The sequence below is a fragment of the Pecten maximus genome, chromosome 11, assembly GCF_902652985.1.
Source record: "Pecten maximus chromosome 11, xPecMax1.1, whole genome shotgun sequence".
NCBI lineage: Eukaryota > Metazoa > Mollusca > Bivalvia > Pectinida > Pectinidae > Pecten > Pecten maximus.
Window position 1 is genome coordinate 37264356 of NC_047025.1, and position 26894 is coordinate 37291249.

The 26894-nt window shown below is 36.9% G+C and overlaps 1 protein-coding gene across 1 annotated transcript in view; it reads left to right on the plus strand.

Moving 5' to 3' along the window:
- Nucleotides 1–26894, plus strand: part of LOC117337676 (sodium-dependent noradrenaline transporter-like) — a 71515-nt gene that overhangs the window by 22117 nt on the left and 22504 nt on the right. Inside the window, exons 2-3 of the mRNA XM_033898772.1 lie at nt 17649–18066; nt 26570–26701. Of these exons, the coding sequence (XP_033754663.1) occupies nt 17649–18066; nt 26570–26701 (550 nt within the window). The remainder of the gene's footprint in view (nt 1–17648; nt 18067–26569; nt 26702–26894) is intronic.

A 26894-nucleotide genomic window follows, 5' to 3' on the forward strand; every position in this document is an offset into this window, starting at 1 on the left:
GGAAAAAAGACGAGTACATCCATACTCGGAACATCTCTTGACCATGACTGTGATACTTTATATGAAATGGAACTTCTGCCAACTCCGTAGTTTCCATTTTTTCCCCTGTCTCTGCTTCTGGAGTGCCCTTTTCGGCGATGGCGAGATGGGGTGTCTTTATAGTACAAAGAACATTCATCAATTGGCGGGAGATGTAGCGATTCTCGAGTTCCCGCCAGTAGGTCAGAGCTCGACAGAACGCCATATTCTCTATGTAGTCTTCCGTATCCGGCGCCATCTGAGGGAAATAGCCAACGAAATGATAGATTACATGTACGCTAACATGGGACTCTAAACTACATGTAACAACGCTGTCAAGAATGCTTAAATCCGAAAACCGTTTGAAAGGATCAACTTAAGCTAAGTATAACTTTTATTACAACGACAGGTGTTGTTTTGAATGTTGAAGGAAAATCAACGTGTCGTCGATGGAGAAACACCTTACCCAACAGACATCTCCTCCCCTGCCACCAGCGCCTCTCGAACCCATGTTCTGTGGGAGAGTTCATAAACACTAGCCATGACAGCGTTCTAGTGATCACGACTACCGAACAACCAAAATTTTGTAAAATTTCAAAGCGAACTCTGCCAAAATTCTGGTTTCTAATTTACCAAACAGATTTTTAGATTTAGGTTGAGAATGCTAACAACCTTATTTACAGACATGTCGATGATAAACCAACAAGCCCGTACTTGTCTTATGAATTGGTGTCTAATTAAATGTCCCTGTTCGTCGTCGTCTCGACATCTGCGCCTCGATTGGCATGTCGGCGCCACTAAGGCGATAGGATGACAGCGCATATATATATGGCACTGCAAGTGTTCGGTTTTCAATTGAGTTCTTCGGAATTCCGGGCATGTTTGGAACAATGCTGCACGATCAATTCAATGTCTTGTAATCCAATGGAACACCATGTCCCTTAAAGTCAGTACCTAATTGTACGTACGTCACTAACTCTACTGGACTCCTCAGCAATCATAAACGGTCTACAACATTACTCTGTACAATAAACGGTGCCGATTACGTTTTAGTAACAAACATATGTATAAAGCAGTTGTCAAAATATACCTTGTCAATCTGTTTAAATGTAATGTCTTAATGTATATTTGCATTTTGTATCATAATGATTAAACATATTGAATGTAATTGACAGAAAGCATGGATCCCTAAGATGCATGGAATTCCATGTTTCGACAAAGGGTGATTATAGTGTTCTCTAAGAAGATACTTGTATACAGAATGATTACTCAGAAGGCTATACAATGATGAGACAGTGTTTCGTGAAATACCCTAAGTGGACCTTCCAGTCTTCGGGATAAAGTTAAAACATAATACTTACATGTTCTGTGTGTTGTGTCTGAGCTGTCAACAAACAAGGCGTCGTTAGGATGACGATCTATTATGACGTCACAAAATTGTGACGTAACTACAGTAGCAGCAAGTCACGTTACACTTGTGTACATTATCGCACATTCTAATAGCGTTTAAAACGAAAGTATTAAAAATATTTCAGTTTATTGGTAACGTGTACATATGGAATTTGAATATGGAAATAGACATTGCACAAAGTTTACGGTAAAGTACAAACATAGTGCAGGTAATTTTTAATGATAGCACTATTTAATCTATTATTTATCTTAATCATTTTACCTTGGACTTATCGATACTGATGTAAAATAAACAGAAATTGAAATAAAAGCATTAGGATGAATTTTGCAGTTCACAGGAAATTAAAATAAATGGACCCGCCTGTGGTCTTGGCATAACGTTAATGTTGCGGGAAGAAAGGCAAAGCGAAGGAACTTCATATTTGAATGCATTGTATATCAAATATAAAATATGTACATAGGACACTTACAAAATATTAATATTACAGCTCATAACACCATGTGCCCTGCCACACAAACAAACATGGAAATATGTAGCGGGACTGGACTGGGTCGATCATCGGTGTCCAGGTAGCTCAATTTGTAGAGCATCCGGCTAGTGTTCGGATGTCCCGGGTTCGAACTCCGGCCTGGCCGCTACATTTTCTCCTTTCCTGTTACAAATAGAACAAATGATGCACTAAACATTCATATTGAAATAATGCATATATCTGCAACAGCTAAGCAAGGAAGATATTTAGTGTTTGTTATAATTGTATTTCACCGTTAGTGTCATTAATGAAGGACAAGGTCGCAAAGATAAATACTTACGAAACTAAAGCTGTCTATATCAATTGCGCTCAGATACCGCTTCTATCTAACTTACAGAAGACCAGTGCACCCTACTGGTGACAAATATGCAAAGTAATCAAGAATCTGGTTGAATGAGACTACCGTGACGAAGGATTTTGGAAACACAGTATTCGACTACATGACTACAATTGCGCGTACAGGTAACCGGAAAAGAGCTGCGCTCTTAGTTTAAATTGCTGATGTATTCCCCAACCGTCCGCTTACCTACAGTCTCACTTCAGAAGTGTACCGATCTGACGGTACACAATGGCCATCTTTTACACAATTATAACATATGTATGGCCCATTTCCGTACAATTTATGTACAGATAAGTGTTTTGATATCTCCCTCCCGTCCCTGCCACCGATGTTAGTTGTCCATCATCACACTATGCTCTATCCCTCCCCCCTTCCCCACCGCGGGGGACGCTGTCTGGGAGCTAAGCTCTACAAGAGATATCACTGGGTGCAACATTTCACTTTTATTTATGAAATGTTATTAATCATATATAGTTATCTTGGAATTGACACGAATATCTGTAGCGAGCTCACCGTGTAATGTTTTTTACCGGTGAGGGTTGAGGCATTCAGGCTACCATTATCACAGTAAGAATGATGTAGACCTAATGGTTGATTTTACAATAAAGATTTATCTATCTAGCAATTCCACTTGTTTTGATTCCAACATCTGTTTGTCATTGATGATCATTATTATTCCCCACTCAGCAAAGTTGGCGGGTGAACTGGAGGTCCTTCCCTTCGTGGTTTGGGAGAATTGTTTCTGCCTTCTAAAGATGGATCAAACCCTCACGAATTGGTGATGAAGCTCGGCCTGCTGTACTGCGTGAATCTATAACGTATGTCGAAGTTAACTACGCCTCGGTGTCTTATGGAATATTACGTACTGAACGTTGGAGATGTTTACGCTACAGTGACGTATAACATAATTTATTACATAATGCGTTTGATTTTCCTTAACTATACGCATAAGGCACGTTTTTGAATTGTTACCCGACTCTCTATGTAAATGTAAATTAAGTAATTTCGGCTGTTGGCCGGTTAATATTTTTGACTGTTGATAGGCGAGGAACATCCGCACGCGCACAAACACCCAAAGATTACGATGAAGCGTCTTTCTGATTGTGATTTGTAAACAGTATCTCTAGCAACGCCTAGATTCGAAGTCAGAAAGTTTAGAAGAAATCTCCAATCAGGGTTTGTTGTATCTAATTGAAAACAGGGATTTAGCTACCAAATAAAATGTCATAAAAGGATCTGTATGAATTCTTACAGTGTACTGCGCGACCAAAGGAACGTCAACTTTGGAGTTAGAAATGCACCAAAGTTGGAATTAATAGTGATTCTAAGTATGTTTTAGTGATTATGTAATAAAATAAGTATATCATGAGTGTCTGTGCAATAGTTCAGAATATTTGACCCGAGGTACTGGTAATCGCCTGATGTTTTATTCCGGCCTCGTGCAATAGAACAGCGGTCGATTACCAGTAACTCGGGTCAAATATAAATATTCTGGACTATTGCACAGACATTCATGATATATTTGTATAATAACGTATGCTGAAGTTGTTTACGCTTCAGTGACTTATAATAGTATATAACGTATGCTGAAGTTGTTTACGCTTTATATCTTATAACAGAATATAACGTATGGTGAAGTTGTCTACGCTTCAGTGAGTTATAATAGTATATAACGTATGGTGAAGTTGTCTACGCTTCAGTGAGTTATAATAGTATATAACGTATGGTGAAGTTGTCTACGCTTCAGTGAGTTATAATAGTATATAACGTATACTGAAGTTGTCCACGCTTCAGTGACTAATAACAGAGACTTGAGAATTAGTTACTGTCTATATGTATTTGGACATCCCGTGTGTATAGCACATTTTCAGACCTCCCAAAACGTCTGAAAATGAGCTATACACACTAGGGGATGTCCAAATACATGTAGACTGTAACGAATTCTCAAGTCCCTGTGTGACTTACATTGTATAACAGTATATAGGTCTCTGTAACAGATTATCATTACGTATGCTGAAAAGTCAGATAACCATAACCACAAAGCATAACTCCAACCCCCACGATCCACATACAGGTGTTACATAAAATGACGTTGGAGAGTCAAACTTTTGACAGCCTGAAGACAATGTAATCCTCCAATATAATGAATCCTACAGGATAATGATTTTGGTGCTTTTCAGAACTTCAGACGTGTGTACACCACATCCGGACAGAAATAAATGCCATTGGTTAAATTAGAACAATGTACCTAGCTTCGAATTTTGTACTAGAGATTGTTTCCTTCATGAACTTAAACATTGGAAAGTTTAAACTTAATATTGCAATCAGCATACAGAAACAGTCCTGAATAAGGTTATTTAGATGAAAATTCTCACTGATTGAATATTGATTTGTCATTGTTATAACATACAGTTTACTAGCCAACGAAGTTTACTCCACCACTATCTGTCCCTTCATTCGGTGTGGGAGATTATTGTACTGGTGTGTATATCGTATTGATAAACTAAAAAAGGTCAACAAGTTTCTTACAATACCATTCTCGCTATATGTGTCAGCACTACACACCGACCTGTCATAACTAGCCCTACTCCTGTCTGAGATTGGTCCGGTATGGTAAGGTCATACAGCATCAAACAAAGGCCAGCTACATGGACATGGAACATCCGTACGCGATAATAGATAACCAAATAAATGTGTATTCGGAAGTGGTTTCTTCACTTTTAACTATAGATAAATCAATTCGAGGTTCGAAGATAGGCGTTGATATTAATACTACAGACGAGTACAGGGGAAAATGCCACTCAGCACGCGCCAAACTCGGTCTTGCACGCCAAATATCAGGAATAAGTAAGGTATTGAATTAAAGTATGCCCTTATCTTCGCTTGTCGTACATAAATATTGACATCGCTTTCAAAAGGGAACATTCAATCTATAGAATTTGTGGAATGTTCTCAAAGCTTTAAACTTTTTATTGTGAGAGCTTGTTGCGGTGAACACGTGTAGCGACCATGCGGTTATCTATGTTAAATTTAGAAATGCTCGTACGTACAGTCTATAAATATGCTACTGTGGGATACATTTGATATTAAAGAATGCTAATATTAGTTTTGATACCTAAACGATAAGATAAAGCTCCCACTAATTACTCGTCCTGCCGAGCGAGATCTCTTGTTTCTGCATTTCTCTTGGGATATTTCAGAGATTAAATGCGTGAAGTTAGCGCGTCACGACGTTGGCCCTCGGTCGTGACCTTTAACACCTTAACATGGCCGTTAGAAGTATCAGGACGTACAAAAAAACGGATCCAAGCAACGTCATTCCAGAAATAACCAACGAACTTAGGTTTTCATATTGAAATAGCAGCATCAAGCTCAACATAGGTATTGTATTTACTCAACGTCGAACCGTAAACTGAAAGTATATCACTGTAGAGTAATATTTACGGGAAAGCAGGTATCCCACAATGCCAACATCGAGGGGGGGGGGGGGGGGGGGGGGGGGGGGGGGGGAGGATCACACGTCAAATTGTTCAGCTACCTCAGCAGGAAAAGCTTTTCAGATAACTAAAGTTGGCCGATATAATCTACTTTTTTCCCTAATTGGAAGAGAATAAGTATGGGTGTACCTGCCTTCATCGTCCTTAACTGACTTTTTTTTAAAAGGACATAAAACATCATACGTACGATATTGTATTAGTCCACTGATCAGAAAGCAACAGTTCGTATGTTTAATTTACACTGATGAGTCTAAAGTCTTTACGCACAATCTATCTTACTATTTAAACGGACTTTTAGGTCATTTTAACAAATGTTTGTACGTTGAAAGATATTGGTTTCGAGTTCATTTTCATAATAATACCATGTATTTCTGTTGCCGTTTCAAGACAATTCAAAAGGTTATTTACTACATTGTATATCTCATTAATTCGCATTTAAGTGTTGGAGAAACACCGAAAACAGTGGCATAGTTGATAGTAAGATGATGGATTGTTCGAGGTCCGTTATGTTTTATTATCTTGACTATTCCACAGTTTGAGGTGTTCCTCATACTTAAAACACGGTGTCATAAAACTTGACTATTACACGGGTGTATTGTTTAACGATTCCACTGTTCAAGGTAAACCTTTTTGACCAATCAGACTGGCCGATAACGTACACTTGTTGGGTTATTAACAGTCCCGTTTACAGTTTGGCCCTCGCCACCACACCAAAAGCGTGGTTGATATAAGTTGTTTTTGTAATCATATTTAAAATAGTTTTCATTAATGCCGTTATAAACCAATGGGTACGAGGGTTTTGTTTTAACTTCATGTATTGATAATATGTACATGCACAAACTGATATTAATAAAGGCTTCCTTCTACTGCACAGACTGTGAAATTCAGGATATCTATAGATTTGCCTTACGCGAGAGAATGGGTGAAGTGGTAATGTTCAGAGTGTTTTGGATTCGCTTTCAAAGCTGGATAAGCCCATTAAGTTCCACCATTTCTTAAAACAGGAAATGTCTGTATTACAAGTCAATATTTAATTATCTTCATGACAGGCATCGAATAACTGCCGTTGTCTGTATGATAACAATACCTGGTTAAAATCTATCTTACTTAATGACCAAGGGAAGTCTACCTACACATTGTCACGTTCCTAAGACTGAGGAATCATGCTGCCTGATACTGACTGTCACCTTGAGATTACCGTTTGTTTATATCGGATTCGTACTCCTCACACAAATCATTAAAAACAACGGTTGATCGTGACTGGCCTTATTTATAAACAACGGTTTATTGCGTCTGGCCTTATAAGCAACGGTTTATCGTGACTGGTTTTATAAACAACGTTTAATCGTGGCTGGCCTTATAAATAACGGTTTATCGTGACTGGTCGTATAAACAACGTTTAATCGTGGTTGGCCTTATAAACAACGATTGGTCGTGACTGGCCTTATAAACAACGGTTTATCGTGGCTGGCCTTATAAACAACGGCTGGTCTTGACTGGCCTTATAAATAACGGTTTATCGTGATCATTACTTGCCTTATAAACAATGGTTAATCGTGACTGTCCTTATAAAAAACGGTTTTTTTAGACTGGCCTTATCAACAACGGTTGATAGTGATTGGCCTTATTATCGTGACTGGCCTACTGCTCCACCAAACCTTCATTACAACGTTTTAATTTACATTGAATCAGAGTTGCCTTCGTATTTTACTAGTGTGATTCAAAATACGTTCCGACAAATTATATATGAACGTCCACTCCTGAAAAAAAAAGAACATATTGTTCAACTACAGTACCGATTTCAAATTTAAGAATAGCCCTCTTTATTGTCTAATTGAGACTGTCTTTTCCAGGAAAGGCGATTTGGCGATACAGTTCTATGGCTGTGAGCTACTATGTAGTGTATTTGATAAAACACAATACGAGGGCCAAGGTAAATATCCGAACGACCATCAAAATCTACCGACAGACTACTGGTACTAAATCCCCAGTCTCCGGGAATTAACTACTGTCATCTGTTGGACGACTTACTATTTTGTTTTCAAGTGAAGTTGAATTCATCAAATATCTAATCAAAACAGATATAGACCTTCCCCTAATGGTTTGCCTATCACGACCGCGTTGATTGTGATAGATATCGAGATATCATGATTTACGATGATATATTACTGAGTCAGATGAAACAACGTCAGATTGTTGAAAGTGTAGGAGAGGTTTATCATTGGCATTGTATCTCATCAGGAAACCATCGGTCGACATAAAGTTACATGTATGTTAATTTGAATATTTGGTTTTTCAGGTGCCACTACTCCGACTCTCATTTAGAGAACGTGATCTTTGATCTAGATTAACACCAATGTTGTCGTCAATAAATTAGAAACCTACTCTTCCGGAAGTTATTGTCTTATCCGCTTTGCATTATGTCAATGGTATCCGTATTAATATATTTTTGTTTAAATTTGACAGCCACTTTTTATTACTGTTTTGTTTACATGTCGTTATTCTTGTTGCTGTGTACAGAGTTAGTTTGAACACCGAGTTTTAATTACATAGTGTAAATCATGACTATGATACAAATATAGATTACACAAAGTCTTTACATAGTTATTTAACACGAGCTTTAGCGAGTTAGTTGGAAATTAACTAACGACAGTGAAAAAAATACCATATACAATAACCACGAGTGTCAACCAATCAACATTCATGTACAGTTTTTACCACGTGTGGTATAAAACTGAACGTTATTCCACAGTTGTAATTAATATTTTTGGAGTCGAATAACACCAACCTATTATCATGATCTTAGATTTTTTCTTATCTGGCTATGTACATAGAAGCGTTATTGGGGATGGATTGACTGGCGAAACGAAATTCTATCAAGAATTCTGCGAAAAACTATGTTCGGAAAATACAAAAAAAATATTTGGATATTTTCTTATCTAGATTGCAAAGTTACTCACTCAGTTTCAAAGCAGGTCTTTTATAGAAACAAATTAAAATAGTTCTCCGTTTAGTTTGTTAATTATCCAGATGGGTTAAGATGTACATTTTATTTTGTCATCTTATGATTATCTGTTCAATGACGATAGTGATGTCAAACTTGAAAACTAAACTTTAATTTCAGTTATATGTCGTAGCTTGAAACAATATAGACATTCTTTCAACTTTCAAATTTCTTTATTCAATCTCTTTACAAAAGTTCAATTTATAGAGAAACATATTTACAACATTCAACAAATACAATATATAAGGAGGACAAATTATATAACTTTTTTAAACAGAACTTTGATCAATTTACATAAATTTCTTAATGTTTTGATATTTGTAGAGTTCATTAGCTGTGAAAATTTTATAATATTTGGTATCGTATAATAGTATTTATTAATATATAATTTTCTTTCCAGAGTCAAAAATGGGCATTTTAATAGATAATGAAATTCATCACCGATGTCATTGGTATCACAATAAGGACAAATTCTATTTTGATAATTTACGTTATTCCATCTACCAGTTTCCACAATGAGTTTATGATTACTTGTTCTAAATCTACACATCAAAATTCTGTCGTTGTCACTTAATATATCAAAATATTTTTCAAAATTACACCTTTTTTATATATTCTATAACAGACTGACATCGATGAATTAAAAATGTCATTATTCCATTTTTGTAAAAATTGATCACAATATCTGCTTAACTTGAGCTTTAACCCATTGTGGGTTCAAATTATTATATTTACATTCTGTGTTGCATTTTCCTATATGTCGTTAGTAAACCAAATTGTATTCATGAGACTGTATACTACAATTTACAGTGATTCGATCAGTGGAGGAATACAGTTCCAGGTGTTGTAGGTTTAACAATGGCCGCCAGTTACTTTCGGCCTAGAGATCTTTCGAATGCTAGCATTTATTAACAGAAGCCACAACAAAAAATAAAGAAATGTCACAAGTTATGAGAGTATAATTTTATAATACTAAAAATGTAGTCAACACGAAATTACTATAAGCGCCATTCTTGATCTATACGAAATTATCAAATTGTCAATGTCGCCACACTCACAGGGGCTCGTTTCCAAATTTTCAGAAATGAAAGACACGACAACATTAAAAGTCCAGTATTTATAAAAACAAAATCTTGTAAAAAAAATCGGGAGTATCGACATAGTTTCCGGTTGTGTATGTATATGCCTACTGGATTTTAATTTTGTGATTATTCACTGATAACAAAGGCCTACCTTACAAAATCGAGCCCCTGTGAAGTTGAAAATCGTCTGCTAAGTTAGCGACACTGATGTGACCGGTTAGACTGGAATCTGTTTCGAACGAAATATCCTTGGAATCGTTTTCACCTACTATCAAGACAACTTTCATTAAGACTTAAGAGCTGTTATTCTTCTGAAAATAACGTAAATCCAGTCAATACCAGAAACATAAACTTGTGTTTCCGAGGAATCGAGTCTGTCCTGTGCAATGCCCGTTCAACGCCGCATCACTTCTAAATCTTAATCGTACATCATTGCGCATAAAAACGGTTTCGATTTTAAACAATCAGAAATTATGTAGTTATGAACAATTTGACGATGCCTACACACGTATATGAAATATAAAATAAAGCCAAATTTGTGCAAAAACCACTTTATGTGTTTGCTATTAATAACGTCATGAGGGACTATATCATTTCTTCTAGAAATTTCGCTGTTCAGGTATTTGAACTTGATGACGTCAGTGATAGGGTAAGCGGCAAATTTAAACGCGTCATAACCTACAGTAAATAAAAAATCTTTATGAATGTAAATATAAGCATTGAACTGTTACCAAATGGTAGTATACAGTCGATACGAATACAATTTGGGTGACAGATAAATATTTCATGTCGCCCTAACGGGCGACATTCTATTTATCTGTCACCCAAATTGTATTCATATCGACTGTATACTACCATTTGGTAACAGTTCAATGCTTAAATGGAATTGAGAATTCCATATATACATCAGACCACAATCATTTAAAATATTTTGTATAAAACTTAAGTATGGAACAACTCTATTTTCATTAATAAATACATGATACAACATATTATACATTACAACATTCAATTTACTTTCTTTTGATATAATCATATTTGACCAATAATTAATCATCTTTATTTCTATGTCAATTACAAGTGGTTTTGTACCCAGTTCGCAATATACCATGTAACTTGGTGTACTTTTTTTCAAACCTAATAGTAATTTACAAAATTTTAAATAAACACGCTCAATTGATTGTATATTTGTAAAACCCCATATCTCACAACCGTCTTCAGGGTGTATAACAACAGAACGAAAGATAGAGATTGACAATTGTTTTGTTACGATGGCACTTAATAAGAAAATCAAAGGTACCCTGCAGGGACGTGTCTAGTTACTGTGGAACCTAAGACAGTACTATTGTGATTGATGTGTTAGGTAAACCCTGGAGGGACGTGTCTAGTTACTGTGGTACCTAAGACAGTACTATTGTGATTGATGTGTTAGGTAAACCCTGGAGGGACGTGTCTAGTTACTGTGGTACCTAGGACAGTACTATTGTGATTGATGTGTTAGGTAAACCCTGGAGGGACGTGTCTAGTTACTGTGGTACCTAAGACAGTACTATTGTGATTGATGTGTTAGGTAAACCCTGGATGTCTAGTTACTGTGGTACCTAAGACAGTACTATTGTGATTGATGTGTTAGGTAAACCCTGGATGTCTAGTTACTGTGGTACCTAAGACAGTACTATTGTGATTGATGTGTTAGGTAAACCCTGGATGTCTAGTTACTGTGGTACCTAAGACAGTACTATTGTGATTGACGTGTTAGGTAAACCCTGGAGGGACGTGTCTAGTTACTGTGGTACCTAAGGCAGTACTATTGTGATTGACGTGTTAGGTAAACCCTGGATGTCTAGTTACTGTGGTACCTAGGACAGTACTATTGTGATTGATGTGTTAGGTAAACCCTGGATGTCTAGTTACTGTGGTACCTAAGACAGTACTATTGTGATTGATGTGTTAGGTAAACCCTGGAGGGACGTGTCTAGTTACTGTGGTACCTAAGACAGTACTATTGTGATTGTTGTGTTAGTTAAACCCTGGAGGGACGTGTCTAGTTACTGTGGTACCTAAGACAGTACTATTGTGATTGATGTGTTAGGTAAACCCTGGATGTCTACTTACTGTGGTACCTAAGACAGTACTATTGTGATTGGTGTGTTAGGTAAACCCTGGAGGGACGTGTCTAGTTACTGTGGTACCTAAGACAGTACTATTGTGATTGGTGTGTTAGGTAAACCCTGGATGTCTAGTTACTGTGGTACCTAAGACAGTACTATTGTGATTGACGTGTTAGGTAAACCCTGGATGTCTAGTTACTGTGGTACCTAAGACAGTACTATTGTGATTGGTGTGTTAGGTAAACCCTGGAGGGACGTGTCTAGTTACTGTGGTACCTAAGACAGTACTATTGTGATTGATGTGTTAGGTAAACCCTGGAGGGACGTGTCTAGTTACTGTGGTACCTAAGACAGTACTATTGTGATTGATGTGTTAGGTAAACCCTGGAGGGACGTGTCTAGTTACTGTGGTACCTAAGACAGTACTATTGTGATTGATGTGTTAGGTAAACCCTGGAGGGACGTGTCTAGTTACTGTGGTACCTAAGACAGTACTATTGTGATTGATGTGTTAGGTAAACCCTGGATGTCTACTTACTGTGGTACCTAAGACAGTACTATTGTGATTGGTGTGTTAGGTAAACCCTGGAGGGACGTGTCTAGTTACTGTGGTACCTAAGACAGTACTATTGTGATTGGTGTGTTAGGTAAACCCTGGATGTCTAGTTACTGTGGTACCTAAGACAGTACTATTGTGATTGACGTGTTAGGTAAACCCTGGATGTCTAGTTACTGTGGTACCTAAGACAGTACTATTGTGATTGATGTGTTAGGTAAACCCTGGAGGGACGTGTCTAGTTACTGTGGTACCTAAGACAGTACTATTGTGATTGATGTGTTAGGTAAACCCTGGAGGGACGTGTCTAGTTACTGTGGTACCTAAGACAGTACTATTGTGATTGTTGTGTTAGGTAAACCCTGGAGGGACGTGTCTAGTTACTGTGGTACCTAAGACAGTACTATTGTGATTGATGTGTTAGGTAAACCCTGGAGGGACGTGTCTAGTTACTGTGGTACCTAAGACAGTACTATTGTGATTGATGTGTTAGGTAAACCCTAGGAGGGACGTGTCTAGTTACTGTGGTACCTAAGACAGTACTATTGTGATGGATGTGTTAGGTAAACCCTGGATGTCTAGTTACTGTGGTACCTAAGACAGTACTATTGTGATTGATGTGTTAGGTAAACCCTGGATGTCTAGTTACTGTGGTACCTAAGACAGTACTATTGTGATTGATGTGTTAGGTAAACCCTGGAGGGACGTGTCTAGTTACTGTGGTACCTAAGACAGTACTATTGTGATTGATGTGTTAGGTAAACCCTGGATGTCTAGTTACTGTGGTACCTAAGACAGTACTATTGTGATTGATGTGTTAGGTAAACCCTGGAGGGACGTGTCTAGTTACTGTGGTACCTAAGACAGTACTATTGTGATTGGTGTGTTAGGTAAACCCTGGATGTCTAGTTACTGTGGTACCTAAGACAGTACTATTGTGATTGATGTGTTAGGTAAACCCTGGAGGGACGTGTCTAGTTACTGTGGTACCTAAGACAGTACTATTGTGATTGATGTGTTAGGTAAACCCTGGAGGGACGTGTCTAGTTACTGTGGTACCTAAGACAGTACTATTGTGATTGATGTGTTAGGTAAACCCTGGAGGGACGTGTCTAGTTACTGTGGTACCTAAGACAGTACTATTGTGATTGATGTGTTAGGTAAACCCTGGATGTCTAGTTACTGTGGTACCTAAGACAGTACTATTGTGATTGATGTGTTAGGTAAACCCTGGAGGGACGTGTCTAGTTACTGTGGTACCTAAGACAGTACTATTGTGATTGGATGTGTTAGGTAAACCCTGGATGTCTAGTTACTGTGGTACCTAAGACAGTACTATTGTGATTGATGTGTTAGGTAAACCCTGGAGGGACGTGTCTAGTTACTGTGGTACCTAAGACAGTACTATTGTGATTGGTGTGTTAGGTAAACCCTGGATGTCTAGTTACTGTGGTACCTAAGACAGTACTATTGTGATTGATGTGTTAGGTAAACCCTGGAGGGACGTGTCTAGTTACTGTGGTACCTAAGACAGTACTATTGTGATTGATGTGTTAGGTAAACCCTGGAGGGACGTGTCTAGTTACTGTGGTACCTAAGACAGTACTATTGTGATTGATGTGTTAGGTAAACCCTGGAGGGACGTGTCTAGTTACTGTGGTACCTAAGACAGTACTATTGTGATTGATTGTGTTAGGTAAACCCTGGAGGGACGTGTCTAGTTACTGTGGTACCTAAGACAGTACTATTGTGATTGATGTGTTAGGTAAACCCTGGATGTCTAGTTACTGTGGTACCTAAGACAGTACTATTGTGATTGATGTGTTAGGTAAACCCTGGATGTCTAGTTGGTACCTAAGACAGTACTATTGTGATTGATGTGTTAGGTAAAACCCTGGATTGTCTATTACTGTGGTACCTAAGACAGTACTATTGTGATTGATGTGTTAGGTAAACCCTGGAGGGACGTGTCTAGTTACTGTGGTACCTAAGACAGTACTATTGTGATTGATGTGTTAGGTAAACCCTGGATGTCTAGTTACTGTGGTACCTAAGACAGTACTATTGTGATTGATGTGTTAGGTAAACCTGGAGGGACGTGTCTAGTTACGTTGTGGTACCTAAGACGTAACTATTGTGATTGATGTGTTAGGTAAACCCTGGAGGGGCCGTGTCTAGTTACTGTGGTACCTAAGACAGTCTATTGGATTGATGTGTTAGGGAACCCTGGATGTCTATTACTTGTGGTACCTAAGACAGTACTATTGTGATTGATGTGATAGTGGTGTGTAGGTAAACCCTGGAGGGACGTGTCTAGTTACTGTGGTACATAAGACAGTACTATTGTGATTGATGTGTTAGGTAAACCCTGGAGGGACGTGTCTTGTTACTGTGGTACCTAAGACAGTACTATTGTGATTGGTGTGTTAGGTAAACCCTGGATGTCTAGTTACTGTGGTACCTAAGACAGTACTATTGTGATTGGTGTGTTAGGTAAACCCTGGATGTCTAGTTACTGTGGTACCTAAGACAGTACTATTGTGATTGATGTGTTAGGTAAACCCTGGAGGGACGTGTCTAGTTACTGTGGTACCTAAGACAGTACTATTGTGATTGATGTGTTAGGTAAACCCTGGATGTCTCCTTACTGTGGTACCTAAGACAGTACTATTGTGATTGATGTGTTAGGTAAACCCTGGATGTCTAGTTACTGTGGTACCTAAGACAGTACTATTGTGATTGATGTGTTAGGTAAACCCTGGATGTCTAGTTACTGTGGTACCTAAGACAGTACTATTGTGATTGATGTGTTAGGTAAACCCTGGATGTCTAGTTACTGTGGTACCTAAGACAGTACTATTGTGATTGATGTGTTAGGTAAACCCTGGATGTCTAGTTACTGTGGTACCTAAGACAGTACTATTGTGATTGTTGTGTTAGGCAAACCCTGGAGGGACGTGTCTAGTTACTGTGGTACCTAAGACAGTACTATTGTGATTGACGTGTTAGGTAAACCCTGGATGTCTAGTTACTGTGGTACCTAAGACAGTACTATTGTGATTGGTGTGTTAGGTAAACCCTGGATGCCTAGTTACTGTGGTACCTAAGACAGTACTATTGTGATTGATGTGTTAGGTAAGCCCTGGATGTCTAGTTACAGTTGATGTTCCGTTGTTTAGTACCGTCGAGTATTCAATTGTGAAGAATTGATCTTAATTCCTTTTTTTTTCGTCATTTTTTTTAATTTCTTATTCGCTGTTACTTATTGATAATTTATTGATGCCTCTTTGTTTATACTTACATTATTTTGTTTATACTTATTTTGTTTTGACTTATTTGCTTATACTTGTAAATACTTATTTGTTTATACTGATTTGTTACTACTTATTTGTTAATACTTATTTGTTTGTACTTGTTTGTTAATACATGTAATTATTCGGTATCCCTAATTTGTTATTGCTTATTAAGCAGGCGAGCTCTGTTCAGTAAAATATATCAATCAAGTGTGTCGATCAATGTTAGAATAGCAATTTAGATATATAATTTTGTCAGGTAGCCTTAGAACGTTCAGTCGAAATAATCTAATAAGAAATAAGTTATGACAAATAGGTAATATGCAATTAAAGCTTTTTGATAAGATAAATAAACGGATTTATGAACCTGAAAAATTGACCGAAAACAGAAGACTATACTAGTTTTATCATAAAATAACTGTTTTTATTTTTAATAATCATGCAGTATATATGTATAGACTTGGATATGTATTGATAGAGACTGATTTGGGAAGCATTTGTAAATAATTCATAATTAATCTATTTTTAGAAACACCCACTTAACCAGCATTTTTACCAGCTTTTTTTGCACGGCCGGTCAAATTGGCCCTTTTATCGGGAATCACGTAACACTATTTTAGCCTATCAGAGATTTTCGAAAAATGGATCTATGATAGTAACAAATAAGTTAGATAGGCGGTAACTGAAATGTACCTTAATTCAAGGGCTTCCGTAGCTAGATGATATAGTATGAGTACGTCGTATATGTTGTATGTATACACTACAACACTACAGAGTTTGATACATCTGTCGTTATAACAGACTCGTAAATCGTTCGATGTAACACAAACACAGTTTAAGAGGTTATTGACTCCTTTTTACAAATAACAACAGACAATACTCCTTAAAACTAAGGTCCGTTATCTGGTTTCAGTGAATTCGGCACCAAATGTATACCTGTAATGAAATATCTTGCACTGCATCAATTATTTGTCTGTGGTAGCGTTAGTGACAGGTAGCGGTGACCTGCAGACCCAGTTTAACTCGCTCAATTACCTGTGGTATACAGTGATTAATGTCTACACTCTTACTCTCCCTCGGCTTCTAACTTAGCGCCGTCTCCGATTTCTGTGAAATTCAACGGCCCGCAAATGTTTCTCTCGCACAACCTCTCAGCCAATCAAACTTCATGGCTGATCACTCGTAACCCAGGAATGGCCAATCGCATGCGATCATGCAAAAGTTGTAAAATATAATTCGACGAATGATAAATCTGTCCTGTTCTGCACAATGAAAATCTTTAACACAACATACTGACATTTCACTTTGAATGGCTTTCTGCAATTGATGCCACAAAAAAACCTATCCTAATCTTTTGATCATTCTAAAAAAAAAGAAATAAAAGCTCCTGCTAGTCGTAATTAATTTACAGATACGGTGGTGAAGATCATCCTATGAGTTGTCTCCCGTGCGTGTTAATGCGACTCCGTTTTACCGTGGCCTTCTGTCATAGATCTAGGTTGACGGTAAGTGCCTGGTTCACAGGCTCATTTTGTTTATGGCTGTTGACCTAGTCATACGTTCGGACATTCGTAAACACAGGCACATTGGAAGTGTTACGCTACCTGCGTAGGACTGACCACGGTCATCAGTCTCCTCTCGCTCTAATTATGAGTTATGAAATGATACTATAAACATTTATAGTAAAATATTTGTTTAAATGTAGTTCAAACGCCACAGAGGAAAGGGCTGTAGTACATTCTAGTTGACCACAACGTGTGTCAGAGTGTTTATTTATCTAACATTCATTATCAACTATTGATTGCAGAAGAAACAAGAAAATTCCGACGACGAGGACGACGATACCTACGACGACTTCGACTTTAGTGCTCCGGACCACAGTGACCTCTCAGATAGTGTAGGTGAGGACAGTTCCAGGAACTCAGGTTCCACTGCCAATACGATGGAGCTCCAGGCGGTTATTCCGACAGATATTTCCAAGGACCAGTTACAAAACGGCAAGGACCCTCCACGAGACAGTCCAGATGCCGAGAAGAACTCTCTGTTGTCAGAGAAAGTAGACGATATTGACGACATTCCTGACCGCTACCCAGACGAAGACGATATCAAACTTCCAGTAGAGAACTGGGGTAACAAGGCCGACTACCTGTTAGCTGTGATTGGTTACTCTGTAGACCTCTCCAACGTCTGGAGATTCCCGTATCTGGCCTACAAAAATGGCGGCGGTAAGTACCTTAAACCTCTCTACAGGCTGAAAACGAACATGTTATGATTGTAAATGACTAGTGAAAAATATCATTTCATCATTGTAACAAAAACATCTTACATTTTAATCGTTCAGTTAAATAAAATCACCGATTAAAGCCTTATCACAAATAGTGTAAGTGAATATCACTATCAGTCTATAACCACATCACCATCCGTTTATAACCTCATCACTATCAGTTTATAACCACATCACTATCAGTCTATAACCACATCACCATCCGTTTATAACCTCATCACTATCAGTTTATAACCACACCACAGTCAGTTTATAACCACATCACTACCATTTATAACCACATCACTGTCAGTTGATAACCACATCACTGTCAGTTCATAACCACATCACTGTCAGTTTATAACCACATCACCATCCGTTTATAACCACATCACTGTCAGTTGATAACCTCATCACTGTCAGTTGATAACCTCATCACTGTCAGTTTATAACCACATCACTATCATTTTATAACCACATCGCTATCAGTTTATAACCACATCACTAACAGTTTATAACCACGTCAAGTTCAGTTTATAACCATATCACTGTCAGTTGATAACTACATCACTGTAAGTTTATAACCACATCACTACCATTTATAACCACATCACTGTCAGTTTATAACCACATCACTGTCAGTTTATAACCACATCATTGTCAGTTTATAACCACATCACTGTCAGTTTATAACCAATCCACTGTCAGTTTATAACCACATCACTGTCAGTTTATAACCACATCACTGTCAGTTTATAACCAATCCACTGTCAGTTTATAACCACATCACTGTCAGTTTATAACCACATCACTATCAGTTTATAACCACATCACTGTCAGTTTATAACCACATCACTGTCAGTTTATAACCACATCATTGTCAGTTGATAACCACATCACTGTCAGCTGATAACCACATCACTGTCAGTTTATAACCACATCACCATCCGTTTATAACCACATCACTGTCAGTTGATAACCACATCACTGTCAGTTTATAACCACATCGCTGTCAGTTGATAACCACATCACTGTCAGTTTATAACCACATCACTGTCAGTTGATAACCACATCACTGTCAGTTTATAACCACATCACTATCAGTTTATAACCACATCGCTGTCAGTTTATAACCACATCACAATCAGTTTATAACCACATCACTATCAGTTTATAACCACATCGCTGTCAGTTGATAACCACATCACTGTCAGTTTATAACCACATCACTGTCAGTTTATAACCACATCACGGTCAGTTTATAACCACATCACTGTCAGTTTATAACCACATCACGGTCAGTTTATAACCACATCACTACCGTTTATAACCACATCACTGTCAGTTTATAACCACATCACTATCAGTTTATAACCACATCACCATCCGTTTATAACCACATCACCATCCGTTTATAACCACATCACCATCCGTTTATAACCACATCACCATCCGTTTATAACCACATCACTGTCAGTTTATAACCACATCACTGTCAGTTTATAACCACATCACGGTCAGTTTATAACCACATCGCTGTCAGTTGATAACCACATCACTGTCAGTTTATAACCACATCACTGTCAGTTTATAACCACATCACTGTCAGTTTATAACCACATCACTGTCAGTTGATAACCACATCACTGTCAGTTTATAACCACATCGCTGTCAGTTGATAACCACATCACTGTCAGTTTATAACCACATCACTGTCAGTTTATAACCACATCACTATCAGTTTATAACCACATCACTGTCAGTTTATAACCACATCTATGTCAGTTGATAACCACATCACTGTCAGTTTATAATCACGTCACTTTCAGTTGATGTCCAGACCATTATAAGTTAAGAATTGAATGTATATCACTGTGAATTGATAACATGATTACTGTTATCTAATTACCTATTTTTCTTCTTTCTTAGTATAACTGCTTGTAAACATTTTAACTAGAAAAGTTTGCTACTATTGTTAACTTGATACGGAGATGTATTGATGGAACTGTTTATTTCATACCGTTGATGTACTTTTACATTGCAATGTTTACCTACAATGGATTTTTTGTATTGTACGATATAAAAATTGACATACAATATTCGCTACAAATAAACGTCCGAGACTTTGATATCAGTGGAGTTTATGTAGTGTTGTATCTACCGAGGTCTGGGAATGTCTTTGATATCTTGAGGTAACCTTGAGGTAACTATGTAAATATCTTATAATGTCATTTTATACTTCAAACTTAATATTAGATAATGATATCCGAATTCCAGCCACTTCAATTCAATAACACTTTTAAACATTCATTCAGGGCGTCATGTAGATTCGATTAATGTTCCTCCTTATTTCAAATGCGAACACCAGTGAATAATGTAAAATGATGATAACGAAAAGAACTAGATAGAAAGGAAAGGATATCGTTTAAAGGGAGTACAAGAGGACATTTGTAGGCCCGCATAGAACATTTGTAGGGTAGTATAGAACATTTGTAGGGTAACATAGAACATTTGTAGGGTAGTATAGAACATTTGTAGGGTAGTATAGAACATTTGTAGGGTAGTATAGAACATTTGTAGGGTAGTATAGAACAGTTGTAGGGTAATAGAACATTTGTAGGGTAGTATAGAACATTTGTAGAGTAGTATAGAACATCTGTAGGGTAGTATAGAACATTTGTAGGGTAGTATAGAACATTTGTAGGGTAACATAGAACATTTGTAAGGTAGAATAGAACATTTGTAGAGTAGTATAGAACATTTGTGTGTAGTATAGAACATTTGTGTGTAGAATAGAACATTTGTAGGGTAGTATAGAACATGTTGTAAGGTAACATAGAACATTTGTAGGGTAGTATAGAACATTTGTAGAGTAGTATATATAACATTTGTAGGGTAGTATAAAACATTTGTAGGGTAGTATAGAACATGTTGTAAGGTAACATAGAACATTTGTAGGGTAGTATAGAACATTTGTAAGGCAGAATAGAACATTTGTAGAGTAGTATAAAACATATGTAGGGTAGTATAGAACATTTGTAGAGTAGTATGGAACATTTGTAGAGTAGTATAGAACATTTGTAGGGTAACATATAACATTTGTAGGGTAGTATAGAACATTTGTAGGGTAGCATAGAACATTTGTAGGGTAGTATAGAACATTTGTAGGGTAGTATAGAACATTTGTAGGGTAGTATAGAACATTTGTAGAGTAGTATAGAACATTTGTAAGGTAGTATAGAACATTTGTAAGGTAGTATAGAACATTTGTAGGGTAACATATAACATTTGTAGGGTAGTATAGAACATTTGTAGGGTAGTATAGAACATTTGTAGGGTAACATATAACATTTGTAGGGTAGTATAGAACATTTGTAGGGTAGTATAGAACATTTGTAGGGTAGTATAGAACAGTTGTAAGGTAGTATAGAACAGTTGTATGGTAGTATGGAACATTTGTAGGATAGTATAGAACATTTGTAGGGTAGTATAGAACATTTGTAGGATAGTATAGAACATTTGTAGGATAGTATAGAACATTTGTAGGTAGTATAGAACATTTGTAGGGTAGTATAGAACAGTTGTAGGTAGTATAGAACATTTGTAGGATAGTATAGAACATTTGTAGGGTAGTATAGAACATTTGTAGGGTAGTATAGAACATTTGTAGGATAGTATAGAACATTTGTAGGGTAGTATAGAACATTTGTAGGGTAACATATAACATTTGTAGGGTAGTATAGAACATTTGTAGGGTAGTATAGAACATTTGTAAGGTAGTATAGAACAGTTGTAGGGTAACATATAACATTTGTAGGGTAACATATAACATTTGTAGGGTAGTATAGAACATTTGTAGGGTAGTATAGAACAGTTGTAAGGTAGTATAGAACAGTTGTATGGTAGTATAGAACATTGTGGGTAGTAGAACTAGAATAACATTGGTTAGGGTAGTATAGAACATTTGTAGGGTAGTATAGAACAGTTGTATGGTAGTATAGAACATTTGTAGGGTAGTATAGAACATTTGTAGGGTAGTATAGAACATTTGTAGGGTAGTATAGAACAGTTGTAAGGTAGTATAGAACAGTTGTAAGGTAGTATAGAACATTTGTAGGGTAGTATAGAACATTTGTAGGGTAGTATAGAACAGTTGTAGGGTAGTATAGAACATTTGTATGGTAGTATAGAACATTTGTAGGGTAGTATAGAACAGTTGTAGGGTAGTATAGAACAGTTGTAGGGTAGTATAGAACATTTGTAGGGTAGTATAGAACATTTGTGTAGGGTAGTATAGAACATTTGTAGGGTAGTATAAGGTAGTATAGAACATTTGTATGGTAGTATAGAACATTTGTAGGGTAGTATAGAACAGTTGTAGGGTAGTATAGAACATTTGTAGAGTAGTATAGAACATTTGTAGGTAGTATAGAACAGTTGTAAGGTAGTATAGAACATTTGTAGGGTAGTATAGAACATTTGTAGGGTAGTATAGAACATTTGTAGGGTAGTATAGAACATTTGTAGGGTAGTATAGAACATTTGTAGGGTAGTATAGAACAGTTGTAAGGTAGTATAGAACATTTGTAGGGTAGTATAGAACAGTTGTAAGGTAGTATAGAACATTTGTAGGGTAACATAGAACATTTGTAGGGTAGTATAGAACATTTGTAGGGTAGTATAGAACATTTGTAGAGTAGTATAAGAACATTTTATGGTAGTATAGAACATTTTGTAAGGGTAGTATAGAACATTTGTAGGGTAGTATAGAACATTTGTAGAGTAGTATAGAACATTTGTAGGGTAGTATAGAACAGTTGTAGGGTAGTATAGAACAGTTGTATGGTAGTATAGAACATTTGTAAGGTAGTATAGAACATTTGTATGGTAGTATAGAACAGTTGTAGGGTAGTAATAGAACAGTTGTAGAGGTAGTATAGAACATTTGTAGAGTAGTATAGAAACAGTTGTAAGGGTAGTATAGAACAGTTGTAGGGTAGAATAGAACATTTGTATGGTAGTATAGAACAGTTGTAGGGTAGTATAGAACATTTGTATGGTAGTATAGAACAGTTGTAAGGTAGTATAGAACATTTGTAAGGTAGTATAGAACATTTGTAGGGTAGTATGGAACATTTGTAGGGTAGTATAGAACATGTGTAGGGTAGATGGAACAGTTGTAGGGTAGTATAGAACAGTTGTAAGGTAGTATAGAACATGTGTAAGGTAGTATAGAACATTTGTATGGTAGTATAGAACATTTGTAAGGTAGTATAGAACATCTGTAAGGTAGTATAGAACATTTGTAGAGTAGTATAGAACAGTTGTAAGGTAGTATAGAACAGTTGTAGGGTAGAATAGAACATTTGTATGGTAGTATAGAACATTTGTAGGGTAGTATAGAACAGTTGTATGGTAGTATAGAACAGTTGTAAGGTAGTATAGAACAGTTGTATGGTAGTATAGAACATTTGTAAGGTAGTATAGAACATTTGTAGAGTAGTATAGAACATCTGTAAGGTAGTATAGAACATTTGTAAAGTAGTATAGAACAGCTGTAAGGTAGTATAGAACAGTTGTAGAGTAGTATAGAACAGTTGTATGGTAGTATAGAACAGTTGTATGGTAGTATAGAACAGTTGTATGGTAGTATAGAACATTTGTAGGGTAGTATAGAACATCTGTAAGGTAGTATAGAACATTTGTAGAGTAGTATAGAACAGTTGTAAGGTAGTATAGAACAGTTGTAGGGTAGAATAGAACATTTGTAGGGCAGAATAGAACATTTGTATGGTAGTATAGAACATTTGTAGGGTAGAATAGAACATTTGTAGGGTAGTAAGGATCATTTGTAGGGTAACATAGAACATCTGTAGGGTAGTATAGAACATCTGTAGGGTAACATAGAACATCTGTAAGGTAATTGAGAACATTTGAAGGGCATCATATAACCTGAATACCATACAATATCAATAGTGTACCATAGAAGATTTCTAGGGTATCATTTAACATTGGTAAGTTACCCTAGGGCACCATTGAACATTCATTTGGTACATTAGAACAATAGAAGTGTTTCATTAAACATAAAGAATGCTACCTTAGAACATCTGTAGAGTACCTTCGAATATCAGTAGGGTATCATTCAACATGGGTAAGGTACCTATACACATATGTATGGTATCATAGAACATTATTACCTTAGAACATCAGAAGGATCCCTTAAAATATACTAGTATGTTTGCCACCTTAGAACATTTGTAGGGTACAATAAAACATATGTAAAATATCATACAATATCTGTAGGGTAGTAAACAACATCTAAAGGGTACATAGAACTTATGTGTAGGGTTCCATAGAACTTATGTAGGGTACCATATAACTTCTGTAGGTTACCATAGAACTTCTGTAGGTTACCATATAACTTCTGTAGGTTACCATAGAACTTCTGTAGGGTACCATAGAACTTCTGTATGGTACCATAGAACATATGTAGGGTACCATAGAACTTCTGTAGGGTACCATAGAACTTATGTAGGGTACCATAGAACTTCTGTAGGGTACCATATAACTTCTGTAGGTTACCATAGAACTTCTGTATGGTACCATAGAACTTCTGTAGGTTACCATAGAACTTCTGTAGGGTACCATAGAACTTATGTAGGGTACCATAGAACTTCTGTAGGGTACCATAGAACTTCTGTAGGGTTCCATAGAACTTCTGTAGGGTACCATAGAACTTATGTGGGTTACCATAGAACTTATGTGGGTTACCATAGAACATATGTGGGGTACCATAGAACTTCTGTACGGTACCATAGAACTTCTGTAGGGTTCCATAGAACTTCTGTAGGGTACCATATAACTTCTGTAGGGTTCCATAGAACTTCTGTAGGGTACCATAGAACTTATGTGGGTTACCATAGAACTTATGTGGGTTACCATAGAACATATGTGGGGTACCATAGAACTTCTGTAGGTTACCATAGAACTTCTGTAGGGTACCATAGAACTTCTGTAGAGTACCATAGAACTTCTGTAGGGTACCATAGAACTTCTGTAGGGTTCCATAGAACTTCTGTAGGGTTCCATAGAACTTATGTGGGTTACCATAGAACTTATGTGGGGTACCATAGAACTTATGTAGGGTTCCATAGAACTTATGTAGGGTACCATAGAACTTCTGTAGGGTACCATATAACTTCTGTAGGCTACCATAGAACTTCTGTAGGGTACCATAGAACATATGTGGGTTACCATAGAACTTCTGTAGGGTACCATAGAATTTATGTAGGGTACCATAGAACTTCTGTAGGGTACCATAGAACTTATGTGGGTTACCATAGAACTTCTGTAGGGTACCATAGAACTTCTGTAGGGTACCATAGAACTTCTGTAGGGTTCCATAGAACTTCTGTAGGGTACCATAGAACTTCTGTAGGGTACCATAGAACATATGTTTGGTACCATAGAACTTCTGTAGGGTTCCATAGAACTTATGTATGGTACCATATAACTTATGTAGGGTACCATAGAACTTATGTAGGGTACCATATAACTTATGTAGGGTACCATAGAACTTATGTAGGGTACCATAGAACTTATGTAGGGTACCATAGAACTTCTGTAGGGTACCATAGAACTTCTGTAGGGTACCATATAACTTCTGTAGGCTACCATAGAACTTATGTAGGCTACCATAGAACTTCTGTAGGGTACCAAAGAACATTAGTAAGGTACATTAGAACATATGTAGGGTACCATATAACTTATGTAGGGGTACCATAGAACTTCTGTAGGGTACCATATAACTTCTGTAGGGTACCATAGAACTTCTGTAGGGTACCATAGAACTTCTGTAGGGTACCATAGAACTTCTGTAGGTTACCATAGAACTTCTGTAGGGTTCCATAGAACTTCTGTAGGGTACCATAGAACTTATGTAGGGTACCATAGAACTTATGTAGGGTACCATATAACTTATGTAGGGTACCATATAACTTCTGTAGGGTACCATAGAACTTATGTAGGGTACCATAGAACTTCTGTAGGGTACCATATAACTTATGTAGGGTACCATAGAACTTATGTAGGGTACCATAGAACTTCTGTACGGTACCAAAGAACATTAGTAAGGTACATTAGAACATATGTGGGATACCATAGAACCAATTGTATACTAGAACATGAACTAGATATTGTATGAAGTATACATTGATACAATAGGTTTACTGGTTAATATTTGTTCCATGTACATGATCAAAAGTCCACACATTGTTCACTATGTACCATATGCACTATGTGCTATTTACTGTAGGTAAGTCTGAATAGTCTGAACAGATTTTGTTTTCCCTAAATCATGTTTACTTAGACAACGAATTCCTCTTTTACACAAAATACCGATATTCTTATCATTTATTAATAATCTAAAGATGAAACGTGAGTATAATATGAAAGGTTTGTTTCAGGTGCGTTTATCATTCCATATTTCACTGTATTACTGCTGGGAGCCATTCCCGTATTTATGATGGAACTTTCCATGGGCCAGTACACACAAGAGGGACCTATAGGTGTCTGGAAAATGTCTCCGATTTTTAGGGGTGAGTATTTCTAAGGGGAAATATTCGATGTTTTCAGGGTTCATGATTTTGAAAAGTAAAACACCCGAGTCCCCTATTTGATAACGTAACGCAAAATGTGTTTGCTCTCGATTTCCAAATTATTATGATATCAAACCATTTACCGAACATTTAGCTGGCACTTTTTAATATGAAAATTCCGAAAAATTTTGTG